Source organism: Microtus pennsylvanicus, chromosome 9 (genome assembly GCF_037038515.1).
Source record: "Microtus pennsylvanicus isolate mMicPen1 chromosome 9, mMicPen1.hap1, whole genome shotgun sequence".
NCBI lineage: Eukaryota > Metazoa > Chordata > Mammalia > Rodentia > Cricetidae > Microtus > Microtus pennsylvanicus.
Genome location: NC_134587.1, coordinates 60,448,717 through 60,461,984, shown reverse-complemented (window position 1 = coordinate 60,461,984; position 13,268 = coordinate 60,448,717). Strand labels below are relative to the sequence as shown.

The 13,268-nt window shown below is 49.4% G+C and overlaps 1 protein-coding gene and 1 long non-coding RNA gene across 2 annotated transcripts; one reads left to right on the top strand and one right to left on the bottom strand.

The window, feature by feature from the left end:
• Window positions 1-771: 771 nt before the first annotated feature.
• On the bottom strand, window positions 772-9,728 carry Proz (protein Z, vitamin K dependent plasma glycoprotein). The gene is made up of 8 exons (XM_075984496.1): window positions 9,641-9,728; window positions 7,785-7,948; window positions 6,777-6,801; window positions 6,047-6,160; window positions 4,164-4,295; window positions 3,732-3,805; window positions 3,296-3,413; window positions 772-2,484 (listed from the first exon to the last, which is right to left on the bottom strand). The coding sequence occupies exons 1-8, from the start codon at window positions 9,720-9,722 to the stop codon at window positions 1,994-1,996; spliced, it is 1,200 nt and encodes a 399-aa protein (XP_075840611.1). The 5' UTR covers window positions 9,723-9,728; the 3' UTR covers window positions 772-1,993.
• Window positions 8,359-13,005, top strand: LOC142856855 (uncharacterized). The gene is made up of 2 exons (XR_012911733.1): window positions 8,359-8,416; window positions 12,505-13,005. It is a non-coding gene; the product is annotated as an uncharacterized LOC142856855 (long non-coding RNA).
• The last annotated feature ends 263 nt before the right edge of the window (window positions 13,006-13,268 follow it).

Sequence of the window (13,268 nt, the reverse complement as noted above, 5' to 3'; positions counted from 1 at the left end):
GCTTTTCAACCCACCCGGATCCCGCACAGCTAGCTTTACTCCCGAAATAACAACACACAAATTGTATTCATTTAAACACTGCCTGGCCCATTAGTTTCAGCTTCTTCTTGGCTAACTCTCACATCTTGACTAATCCATTTCTAACAATCTGTGTACCACCACGAAGTGGTGGCTTACCCAGAAAGATTCAGCATGTCTGACCTGCGTCCATCTTGGGCTGGAGCTTCATAGCATCTGACCAAAGAGGTGAGGCTGGCTCACTTCCCTTCTTCCCAGCATTCTGTTCTGTTTACTCCGCCTACCTAATTTTCTGTCCAATCAAAGGCCAAGGCAGTCTCTTTATTAACCAATGAAAGTAGAAGGCCCATCTACATCACCCAGGGAACTTTGTGGAAGTGGGAAGAATATCTGAGCCGAAAAGTGGTGGTGGTGGTGGGGGGGCTGCCATGAGAGGCTGTCTTCTGGACACAGTATGATGGTTTCATTTACAGACTCAGCATCCGTGGTGACCTGGCCAAGACTGCACAAGGTCAGGCCAGACAAGACTCCGGCATAGATGGGGTCAGGTTGGGGTGTGAACCATACCCCACTCCTCACTGAGGAGCTGTTGGCAGTTGACAGCTGCAAAGCATCGCTTTTGAGGGTGCTCCAGTGGATGCCCCCTACCACACACACAGGTGGCTGGAGCTGGCTTCTCCCCTCACGGAACTTACTGGGTTATCAAAAAAAGACAAGTGGGAGGTGTTGCACAGAGATGAGAACACCACCAAGTCTAATAAACCAGAAGCAAACTTTATTCCAGAAACCAGACCCTAGGAAAACCAGAAGCAAACTTAAAAATAAAAAAAAAATAAAATAAAAAGTAAAAAACACCACAGGGCACAGAAGCTTATCAGCTAGCTGAGACCACAGCCAGAGATGGTGTTTGTTAGGCTGTGGCAAAAGGCTAGTTTCTGAACCCTCCTTTTATAGTTAGGGCACCAAGCATTAGGTCTGAACAAAGGAATTTTTACGATCTTGCCCCGACCTGGTCAGTGTGGGTCAGTCAATGGAGGCCCGAAGGAGGGGAGTGAATTCTAACGTCAATGAGTAGGTAACTAGGCAGCTATCATGAATGTTTCAGAGTAGATTACAGCAAAAGTCACTAATTGCAAGAAAACAGGTATCTTTAGCAACCAGTCAGAAAAGGGACTGCTAGTAATACCAGAAGGTTAATAAATTAGAATTAATTGGTTCTTAGGCTAGGAACTTAGAGGATAGCAGAAAGTTCTTCACACTACCTCAAGGTAAAGCTCAGATACAGACTGCCATACTTTACAGCCTCCATTCTCAGAGCTCATTAGTCAAACCAGGTGTTTAAACCGTGGTCACTGTCTCTCCTGGTACCTCCAGGCAGTGTATACTGAAGCCCCCTGCCTCCCCTTTAATGGTGCCAGTTTCCCATAACAGAGACAATGTCTAACCCAGACGTCACGTATCTCTGTCTCCTGGAGGTTAACTAAGTTCATATCTGTCGTTCATCAAGGATGGCCAGGACACTACTCTCGGTTTGCAGAGAGAAGCTCTGGCCTTGTAAATAGAAGAGCCAGTTGTAAAATGAAATGACCTAGGCTGATGGAGGCTCAAGTGTCTGAGAAAATAGCTCACTGTGAATGACTGACCGTTGATCTACTGAGAAACCTGCTGACAGTCTGTTCTCATTCCCCTAGACTTATAACTTTATATTTTTTTATTTCTACATTCTTATTTTTGGAATCTACATTTTTATTTTCTTATTCTTGGACTCTTCATGAGGGACATGTTGAGGGGAATATAAGGCGAGCAGGAGGGAAATGGGGCATGGATGTGGTCATATTTCATTGCATGTGCATATGAAATTCTCAAGAATAAAGAAAGTTTCAAAGTTCCAAGGAAAGCGACATCATCGACATCATCTTCCAGTGGCAACTGTGGCAGGATCTGACCACCCTGCAGCCATGTTGTTGAATTTCAGTCACTTCATGATCTGTTTAAACCACATTGAGTATCTTGGGACTGTGGTGAGGAGCACGTGCGACTGCTCCGGTGGGGGTGGTGAACCCAGGATCCCTGTGAGGAACCAGGTCCCCTTGTGTTCTCGGGTCACTGCGCTCCCCTCCGCCCAAGCCCCGGTCACCACACTGCCCTTCTCACAGCTTGTTCTTGTTGTGACTGTCACGTTCAGGGTCTGTTCACATTCCTCCCCATCCGCGTGTGTGACTGGAAGCATCGTCTGCGTGGTACCCAGGCCTGTGCCGTTGAGTGTCCAGCCGCTGAGGAGACCGTCTGTTCCAGGGATGAGGACATGCTCTGCAAAGTCCCTCTCTGGGATGCAGACAGGGAGCCCAGAGCTGGGACACTGCAAGGGCTCCTCCAGTTCCAGCAGGGAGAGGTCGTTCTCCCCAGACTCTTCATCGTAACGCATGTGCACGTGAGTGCTCCTGACCCCAATCCTCTGGCCAGCACCTGAAATCATGAGCAAACAACCGACTTAGAAACCTTTGTTTTCATGGGCGAGATAGTTAGCTTCCAGAAACTGGATTTCCCAGTGAAACCCTGAGGGGCAGAGGCAGTGTTCTTCCAGGACTTGAATACAGATCACAGAATGGGCTAGGTCAACTCATTTCCGTGGCCTCCTCACACTGACCTCTGAAAAAGGAAAGGTTTTATTCTGGAGTTCAGTACAACTATGGTTAGTAAACAGGCAGCGGTGAAAAGGAACGTCTCTGGGCCAGTCTGAACATGGCTGCTCAGGACCTCTCAGGCATTTAGCTCTTTCAGGATGAGTTCACACAAGTATTTAAGGATAAAGAGTGAGACACGCTCACTTCCAGACTCACACTTGCCGTTGAGCATCTCGGAGCTGATGATAGGAACATTCCAGTGGGGAGAAAGGACTGTCCAGGTTTTAGGGATGGAAAATGAGGCTACGGATACATCCTGAGATGAGATAGGGTAGCAGCCCAAGATCGTGGGAAGGAGGGATTTGAACCCAGCTCCTCTGGCCCTCGGCCAGGCCTCTGTGTCCAGGTGGTAGCTCTACTGCTGAGATTTGTCCTGTGGCACTTAGCACTGGCATGCTGTGTCCACATTCTAACTAGACGTGTCTTGTTCTGTATATGCACATGATTTTATGACCACCTCGGTTTTACTGAAGCTATTTCATGCCTTGCTTTAGAAACAAAATTTCTAGTTAAAAAATTCCCATTTTGTTTCTATTGGTTTATTCGTTTTATTTATAATGACGTCTTAGGAAATTCATGAAAGAAATACTTACTTGTTTTTACGCTTATATTGCTGTGGAGTAATGAACACTTTGCTGTTGTCAGCACAAAGTCTTCCTGTATTAAAACACCGGCACAGAAGTCCATTCCTTTGGAGTCTGTTAACTTGACCTTAAAAAAAGAAAATGACTGTTAGCCAGTGTCAGATAGGGAACAGTAAATCTGAGTGGCCGTCTGGGCACCAGGGACAGTCAGTGTCCACACCCCACTGCCTCTTCCACAGCTACCAGCACTCTGTCACCTCAGGAAGATACAGTGGCCCTTCTTGGCCAAGGACAAGTAACGGCTATCAGATTTTCCCTCCCCCTGGAACAAGGGAAACAGACAGAACTGAAAGACTGGCCTCCAGGGTCATCCGTTTTTGGCAAAAACATGGAAATAACGGATGAAGTTTGTAACAAAACAGAAGCTGTTACCAAATGCTGTTACCTGCCACGGGAAGCCAGGCGGACTTTGGTAGTCTCTGATGTCTTTGGAAGTCAGGGTCCCGCAGGCACACTTGTCTTCATCAGTGGTGGCAACATGAGAAGAAAATCAGTGGTTTCCAAGCGGATGTGGGGTCTACAGTGGTGCTAGCCGGAGTCTCATCTGAATGCTGGTAGACTTGAGGTCATTGGTGGTCATGGGGAGCAAGGTGAAGTTGAACTGCCTGCACCCAGGCTTTTTTGGGGGGCAGTTTGGATAATAGGGTAATGGGCCTCCTGACACAAAGCACTTCCAACACTGGGGTTACTCTAATGTGGAGGCCAGAACCCCGAGTCAGCAATTACATCCCATGAACAACAACACTCCACCCCATAAGCATGGTGGCAGAAGGACGGGGGCATGGAGACAGGACGGCCTACCTCCGGGAGAACTCACCGTTGGGACTGCATGACTTGTGGTCCTTGCCCAGCTTGTAGCCCTTCGCACAGCTGCACAGGTAGGATGACTCCCCTGGATGGCAGAAGTGCTGGCACCCATCCGTCCTCTCTAGGTGACATTCATTTGTAGCTGAGAAGGAAGAAAAAGCTAAAACCAGCCATGCCGATGGGGAACAGCCAACGTCATTGTCTTGTGCATGGATCTGGCTTGCCAGTCCTAGTGTTGCTTGTATGTTACACATATAAAGAAAATATAAGCTTGGAGCTGCATCCACATTCCCCATCCTAGCTTGCCCGTTTTCATGTGAAGTTTCCCACACTCAAGTGTCCCGGGTATGTCCACGGAGACGCAGTGAGATGTTTGGCCTCAGGAGGAGTTACCTGGACATCTTACTAGTATCGTATATATGTCCCTAGCTTCTTCCTTTCCCACTGCAAAAGCTGCTGTCTTTGGATTGTTCCTTCAAAGAGCAGAAATGGGACAAAGAGGGGGTCAGAGCCCAGTGTTGGTGGCCGAACAGTTTAAGTGGGACACCAGAAAGCATTGCCAGGGAGGTGATGGAGTGTGGGAATCTGGAGCTGAGAGCAAAGATCTGGGCTAAAGAAACTTTTCTCGCAGAGAGCTGGTTCTGGGCGGCAGAGACACAGAAAAAGGTACATGTGTTTGTTTCTGTAGTTGACAATTACCAGGAATTCATCCCCTTGGCCCTATGAGGTCATTTGCATGGGTATTTAAGGACTATTCTTAGTGAGTTCTGGTGGTACAGGTCTGCCTATCGTAGCTACTCTGAAGTCTGAGTTGGGAGGATCATAAGTTCAAGGCCTGTCTGGACTGTACAGCAAGTTCCTTTATTTTTTTTTTTATTTTTTATGTAGAGGGGTGTTTTGCCCCTGTCTGTGTACCATATGAGTGCAGTGCTCAAAGAGGCCAGAGGGGGTGCTAGATCCCCCTGGGACTGGAGTCATAGAAGGTTGTGAGCTGCCCTGTGGATGCTGAATCAAACCTGGAAGAGCAGCCCATCCTCTTAACCTCTGAGCTACCTCTCTTGCCCCATGCTTAGCAAGTTCAAGGACAGTCTGGGGAATATATTGAGACCCTACGTTCAAATCCTATAGGTGAAAAGGGGGAGGGGGCCTATTTACTTTTGAAGCTTTGCTTTTTCTCTCTCTAGAGTATCCCCGACTGGCATGTCAGTCAGACACACCTGTGTGCACCTCTTCCAACTTGTGTGCAGATTATGGATTGGGAGGTGGATGGTTGGGAAAGGGGGAGAAAAAGGAGACACTATGCTATGAAAATTTCAAGAGGGCAAGGGGCCGGATAGTGGGTCACAGAATGCAGCCAGCACCTGTGGCATGATTCTAGGGTGGGGTAGAAGAGGGGAGCCAAAGACTTCCCTGGGATGAGTGTATCAAGGTTCCCAGGGCACCCTTCTCTGAAGCACAATTAATAAGAACTCAGAGAGAGAGAAATTGGGGTTCAACCTGAAGGTCCAAAAAGCCAAACAGCCAGCCATTGGTTCTTATCTCTACTTCAGTCCAAAATAACGATCCTGCCTCCAGGAATCTCAGAATGAGACTGAGACCTATCTCCTCCCATTTTATATTCCTCTCTAGTTCTGGGATTAGACATGCACCACTGGATTTAAGGCATGCACCACCCGGTTTCTATGGCAACTAGTGTGACTACTGGGACTAAAGGTGTGTGTTACCACTGCCCGATCTATAAAGCTGACCAGCGAGGCTGTTTTACTCCCTGATCTTCAGGCAAGCTTTATTTATTGAGCTACAAACGTAATGCCCCTACACTTTTCTGCATGAGCAAGCTGCTCTGTCTCTCAGCAACCCCACCATGGACTGGGTGTGGACGGTGCCTCTTACCCATTGCGCAGTTCCTGCCCTCATAGCCAGGGGAACACGTGCAGCTATAATTGCGGATGTGGTCCTTGCATGTCCCGTTGTTGAGGCAGGGCTGGGAGATACATGGAGAACCACCTACGGAAGCAGAAGGGCCTCTGAGACTGCACTGTGGACTCCCTGAGCCAGACCCATCCTAAGCTTGCTGTACTAGAGAAGAGGAGGCCAAGTTCCAGGTGCTTGCTGTCCACTGGGTGCCATGTGCTCCCGACCCCCAAGTTCTCACCATCACTATCGTGCACCCCAGGACCTTCTACTCATTTCGAAGTGTGTCCTTGCTCCCACCCACCACGTGGTCTTCACTTGTACATCTCTTTCTGCCGACACCCACCCTGTGCTCCTCCTGAGGATAGCCTACACAGCAGACCCCAAGACAAACATCTGGGTAATGGCCACAGTTCTCTTAAATCTGATGCATCTCCTGGCCTACAGCATGCCCCTTCCCAGGAGTAGGATGAGTTGTGAGGTAGGGGAGGGCTCCTGTCTTTTGCCTGAGCCCCAACTGCCTAGGAACACCCAGACATCAGCACAATGAAACCAGATGCCTCCTTGTGGTCCTGCTAGTGGGATCATTGGGACGAATCCCCTCCCTGGGCAGACACCAGGACACAGGAGGGTTAGAACGTGAATCCATGGGCCCCAGTGAAGACTGTCCTGAGTCTCCACCAGGCCAGAGAGCTGAGAAAACACTTACCCCAGTACTGTTTCCAGAATCTTTCCTGCCAAGGCAAAAGGTAAGAGCGTTAATTTCTGTATTCAGTCTCCCATGGATGGACTCAGGGCTAAGAAAACATGGGCTGTACTCAGTCATTCGGAGGATGTGGAATTTCTGTGCATGATTTTACAGCCTGTTCACACTGAACAGGAGTGGCATATTCTGCACCAGGTCATTTACCGTGTCTCCTGGGGAGGGAGGAGGTTGTGTGTGAGGGCCCAACACTACAGGGCTCCTTCCCGGCTGCTCTCCACCTCACTCTACAGAGGTGCCTGGCAATGGTCTGAAATCCCCATTTTTTTCTTTTAGAAGTACACTGTTATAATTGTAAATGTTCGTGGGGGAGGCTGAAGTGGGATACCCAAATGAGCTGTTTGTGGGGTGTCCCCAAACCATACTCGAACTTCCTAATGCTGTGTGGATGATGTCACCATCGCTCTGCCCCTCCCGCACGAAAATAGCCACTGCCCCTTAAGTTTTGGCTCCCTCTTCCTGCCTTCCGATAAACATGCCAAATGCTCACCTGATTGTTAGAGTGTATACAGCTTTAAGAAAAGGATTTACCTAATCCAGAGTAGGGATCACGGGAAATTTTCTTACAGTGTATATGCACGGGCATGCATGTGTGTGCCTCTTTCTCTCTTTCTCTCTCCCTCTCTCCCAGATTTTCCCAACATGTGCAAACAGTAGAGCTTGGTGATTTGGTTGTGGTGTGATGGGCAGGTCTCCCCAGCTAGGTAGCCCAACTAGAAGGAGTCTAGAGTGTGATCCCCACCTGCTGCTGACGCCAGTTTGTTCCCACCTCTAAGTCTGACTTCTCGTCTGTGAAGTCAGGCTCGTACCAACCTCACCATAAGGAAATGGGCTAGTTAAACCTGCTTTCTGATACAGTTGGGCCTGAACAGTTAGCACGCGCGTGCACCCGGGGGCTCACGGGGCTCACGTACAGTGGTGATGTCATTTTCAGGGTTTACAGGGCTCACGTACAGTGCTAATGTTGTCTTCAAATACTTCTCTCGCTTCCTCATAATTGCAGATTTCCTCATAGCATTCCTTTTCCAAGTTGCCCTCGAAGAGTTCTTCCAGAAGATAAGAACCAGACCGTCTCCATCTCACCAGAACTTTGTTTGCCTCCGAGGCTGGAAGAAACACTGCAGAGGGATGCGCAAAGTGAGCGGGAGCCCCGTCTCACACGGTGCCTCAGCCGGGGCCTGCGATTTGCCACTGTTCACAGGGCCTGGGCTGTGCCGGTCCTCAGGGTTAGTCCTATGATGGACATGTACTTTCTTCTTCTTGGGTGAGCGCATGGCCCTTATGAGTTAGGCAGACACACTGGCATTTTGTGGGCGGAGCATCCAGGCCCAGAGAGGCTATGCTCAATCAGCAGCAATAGGTGAGTGTCCACGCAGAAGCAGGAGGACATGGGACAGGCCTATCACCATTTGCTTCGACATGATCTATCCTGGTATGTTGCAAAACTGCAACACGTGTGGACAGACACGTAAGAGAGTGTCCTATGTAAATACAGGGATGCCAGGATTACTGAGCAACTTCTCCATGGCAGGAAGGAGTCCTGAACAGGCTACGGAGACAGACAGCATGAGGGAGGGGGTGCTCAGGTGAACTCACTCAAACAGCGCTCAGACCTACATAGTTTTCCTTCCTGTGCAATCACAGGACAGTACTGGGTTCTGAGCACCACCAAGCACCTTGGATGCCTTGGGAAGTGGTCAGATGAGAGGACAGTTTCCTCGGAGATCCCTGAGATACACACAGTTTGGTGTTAAGGTGGCAGGATGGCTGTGTCCACCCCAGGGACAGTGATGCCACCACAGGGCTTAGGGGCACAGCCTTGCTCACCAGGAGCGCTCAGCTCACAGCTCCTGTCTACAGGACGAGGGCAAGCATGCAAGCTGTCTGGTTATTTTTTTTTCCCCACACCAGTACGTAAGGTGTCAAGAAGCCTCATTTGGCTAAAATGGACCCCATTGTAGCACATTTGGATCACAAAACTCAGCAGGCTCAACCTGACGACAGTCAGGAATTTTTTTGAGAACTTTGGTCCTGCTTTGGGGCTCAGGCCAGTGCTGAGAGCCAGCAGGCAGGATTTGCCCGTGTGGGCGCCACCCTCACAGGAGTTGGTATTGAGCAAACATGAAGAGGCTGGTGACGAGGACTGCTAGGTGTGGAAGGAGGGGGTGCAGAAGTCAGAGAGAGTAAAGGCTAGTGGTCTGGAACCATGCCTGAGCGGAGGAGCCATGGACTGCAGTCAGATGCAGGGGAAAGGAGGACATAGACAGACAGAGGACCCAGAAGAGACTCACAGAGGCTGGGATGGAAGGCTTAGATGCTCCAGGGTGGAAAGAGCAACGCAGATCAAGGCTTAGGCTAGCTAGCTGTTCCTGGCAGTCCTTCAGCACAGAACAAGAACCCCCCGACATCTAGATGGTCAAGCTGCAACCCAGCTTTGGCTAAGGGGTGCCCAGCCTTGTCTTGGCCTGCATGACTTAGGATGTCCTTGCCCAATAGGTCCCTGTCATCTTCAACAGCTCTTACCGCAGGGCAATGAGATCCATACTGACTTTCAGGAGGGAGTGGCTTGTTCTTTAGGACCCATAAAGACAGTATCATCTACAGAACTTTTGGGCCGGACCAAGGATGAGACAGCTAGATCTGGTTGTTCATTCCTGTAGTCCTAGCGCTTGGGAGACTGAGGCAGGAGGATTGCCAAGAGCTGAAGCTAGCCTGAACTACATTGTGAGTTTCAGACCAGCTTGGGCTATAGAATGAGACCCCAGCTTAAAGAAAATGTTTCTTGAAAGAATGAGACAGCAAGCGCCTACCTGAAAGCTCCACCTGGTGCAGGACAAGGGTAAGGAGGAAGGCGAGAATGAGGCCCCGGAGCAGCGAGACACAGCCAGCCATGCTGACCCAGAGCCCGGCTGGCCCAGGCAGGGCAAAGTCTGCAAACAGTCAAAGTCCAGAGCTCCAGGAGGCACTGTGGTTGACCCGTGCCTTTGAACACATACAGGGCTAGATTAGGTGACTGGTGGACCTAGATGTTGGTGGAGAGTAGGAAATGACTCTCATTATGGTCCTTTCCTGCATTTGCTTTAGCCAACTGACGTAGACATGGAGGGGAAAGTGGAGGGGTCTCAGTGCAGGTGGCCTTCTTTCCCTGCAAGGGGCCATCCTGGGTCTGGACATAGCCGTGAGTAGGAAGGATGCCACCGTAAGGATTGTGTAGTCGTGCAAAGGAAGGGCAGAGAGAATTGACAGAGAAGGGGAGGAGAGAGTGCTAGGGATGAAGATGGGCAGGCAATCAGGGCAGGTGAGGGGCGTAGGTGAGGGCACATGGTGTCACCTGAGAGCCAGAGTCGCAAGGAGTATGAGGGGAGGATGAAAGCATCGTGAGCGGATGGGTTAGGGCAGTGAGTGGGGCTGGGGCCTGCATCTTCTGAATGATACAGGAACAAAATCCAGTGACACCTATAAAAACAGTTCACTAAAGAAGAAAGGGAAGACAACAGAGTAGGCAGCAGATTAACTAGTACATACATGGTGAAGTTGTTTTTTAAAAGCTAGAAGAATTATATATCATGGTTTCAGATGGTGCGTTTTTATGGGATTTCCTTGTGTGCAGGTGTGTGTCTCCTCATCTCTATGCTTTTCTTGTGCTTTTTATTTGGCTTTTAAAAAGTTTGTTTTATCTTATTGGGTTTTTTTTTGGTTTATTTGCTTTAGTTTCTTGTGGATTTGGGTGGGTGGCGAGGTGGGGAGGAGTTGGGGGAGGGGAAACTGTGATCAAAATAGAGTGTATGAAAAAAAATCTACTTTCAATTTTTGAAAAGACAGAAAGTATGGATTCAGCTTAGGATGTGCAAAGTGTGTGTATCTATCATGCATCTCCAACAATGAACAATTAGAGGTTGCTTATGAACTTGAGAAAGATCATGGGTGAGCATGGGAAGGACCAGAGGGAAGAGATGGAGGGGGAAATGGTGTAATTACATTTTAATTTAAAAGAATAGTGAACCAGACAAAGCTTCCATCAATCAGGCAAAGACAGTTTATGGGCTCCAGGGCTGGCCTGCCCTAGGAGCATGGCGTGTGAATGAACTCCTTCTTGGCCAGCTCAGTCCACAGGGCTGCGAGAACAAGAGCCACAGAGTGGGCAGTGGGCAGCGGGAGAGCACTGCTTGCATCTCTGAGACTAGCTAGGGTCAGAATCTCGTGGCCAGGGCTTCACAGACAGTCACTAGCTGACTCACCATGCAGTAGAGGGGAGAAACAAAACAGTAGCTGACATCCTGAGGACACTGCCCAGTGGCCTCTCAGAGGTCCCACCTCACATGGTTACACTGGAAACTGATGTCAGCGTGTGACCCTTGAGGACATAATCCCCTGGATAAGAGCAGAGACAGTAGCGTGGTATGTGGGAATCTGAGTTTCCTCACAGTCCGTCTCCATGAAAGAATACATTGTGAGAATGCTAAAACCTAGCTCTTGCTGCCCTCCTGATCCTCAGTGTGAGCTCTGCAGTCCTCCCTTCCCTCTGCCTAGAGGCCAAGGGCTTCTCTAGCTCTGGGGTTTACTCCAGGTCTGTTTATTTGAACAGAATTCTCTTCCAGGGTCCTAGTGGTCCCTTCTCTGCCACAGGCACGGAATTTTCTTTAGCTGAATCTCTTGACAAGAATTAAACATGTATCATACCTTCAGATGATCTGGGTATCTGAGAACTGAGACATCAGATGTCTCTAACTAGTCACTGAATCACCCACCATGTCTCAGCAGCCTGTATTATTATTCAGGGTTCCACATATATGTGGAGTTTTTTGGAGTAGCTTACAGGCTGGGTCCTTCTTAGTCCAACAATGGCTGTCTACCAACAGAAAGTGCGAGAATCCAGGAGTTGTTCAGCCCACAAGGCTGGATGTCTCAGCAGGTCTTCAATACACACTGGAATCCTAAGGAAGCAGGTTCTGATGCCAATAAGTAATTGACTTGTCAGCCAGAGTGACGGCAAGCAGGCATGTCCTTTATACAGGATGCCAGCAGAAGGTGTGGCCCAGGTTTTAAAGGTGGATCATCCCACCTCAAAAAAAAAAAAATCCAGATTTAGTGTGGTTCTTCCCACTTAAAATGATTCAGCCAAGAAAAAAAAATTCCCTCCCAAGTGTACCAGTCACTTGAGTTTTAATTAGTTCCAGGTGTTGTCAGGTTGACACCAACAACTGCCATCAACACCTCTAAACGTTCAGGTTCAGCATCTCGGGCTCAGTTTTTTCTGTCAATGTGTACTAATGTCACCTGGATGGTACCACATTTTTTTTTCTGAAGGACATTGTCCTTTATTCTGTCCCCTGCCACCTAGGACCACTTTAAATGAATTCTTTGGATAAATTTGGGGTCCAGACAGGGGGAGCAATTCCCAGAGGATGTTGCCCACTTTCCTAGAGTCGGGGTGCTGAGCCCAGCTTTATTTCTGACTTCCCAACTCACCCATTCCCTAGGCACGGGTTCCTCCCAGTGCTGATCTGAGGGCTGGTAAACAGCATGTCAACCCCAGGATCAGCTTCTCCATTCCATCCAGGAGAGGAAAAAAACACGGAAGACATCTGGGGCTCAGGGTCCTCAGCACTGAGGGGTGTGGCCTCCGCGAAAGCCACCATCAGGAAGGAAAATATTTTCTCCTGTTATTTTCTAGGTCTTGTTTCTGGGTCCAGGAGAGTTCTGCTGGAGCAGAACCACATGAGGATGCTACTCTTTTCTGCACTCAGTCTAGAAGCCACTATCACTGCTCTGGGAACCAGCACCCTCATCGCCAGGACCACAGGGCACCTGGGTCCCCACAGCACCCCAGGGAGCCTGTGCCCACACTGCCAGTACCACAGGGAACCTGGGTCCCCACAGCACCCCAGGGAGCCTGTGTCCACACTGCCAGCACCACAGGGAACTTGGAGTCCCATCACACCCCAGGGAGTCTGTGCCCACACTGCCAGTACCACAGGAAGCCTAGGTCCTGATTCTCAGATCCATAAAGGGAGATACCTCACTAGATCTGGGGCTCACCTTCCTGGCCCCTGACTCAGGATCTGGGTACTGGCTTTTCTGTTTGCTTTGAAATTATTGAAGATTCTCTTAGCTGTTCTAGTGGTGAACTATGTGTAACATGAGGTGCTCTTGAGTAAACTCACTTTTTAATGTCTGCTCAGCTTCCCCATGGCTGACCCCACACCCACACACTCTTGCACTTGTTGGTACAGGGACCTGTGTGGGTGCTGACTTTGTCCTGGGTTGGTGGTTGGAGACCAGGGAGTTCTTGTTCTTAGGGACAAACACAAAGTCCATCTGCCAGGTGAGTGAAACCGTGGTCTTCCCACTGCTGACCTGCATGCCGGGCCAGTGGGCCATGATATGCAGTAGGTCACTGATCCAGCGGTGTCTGCACAGCTCAGCTTGGTTCTCAGA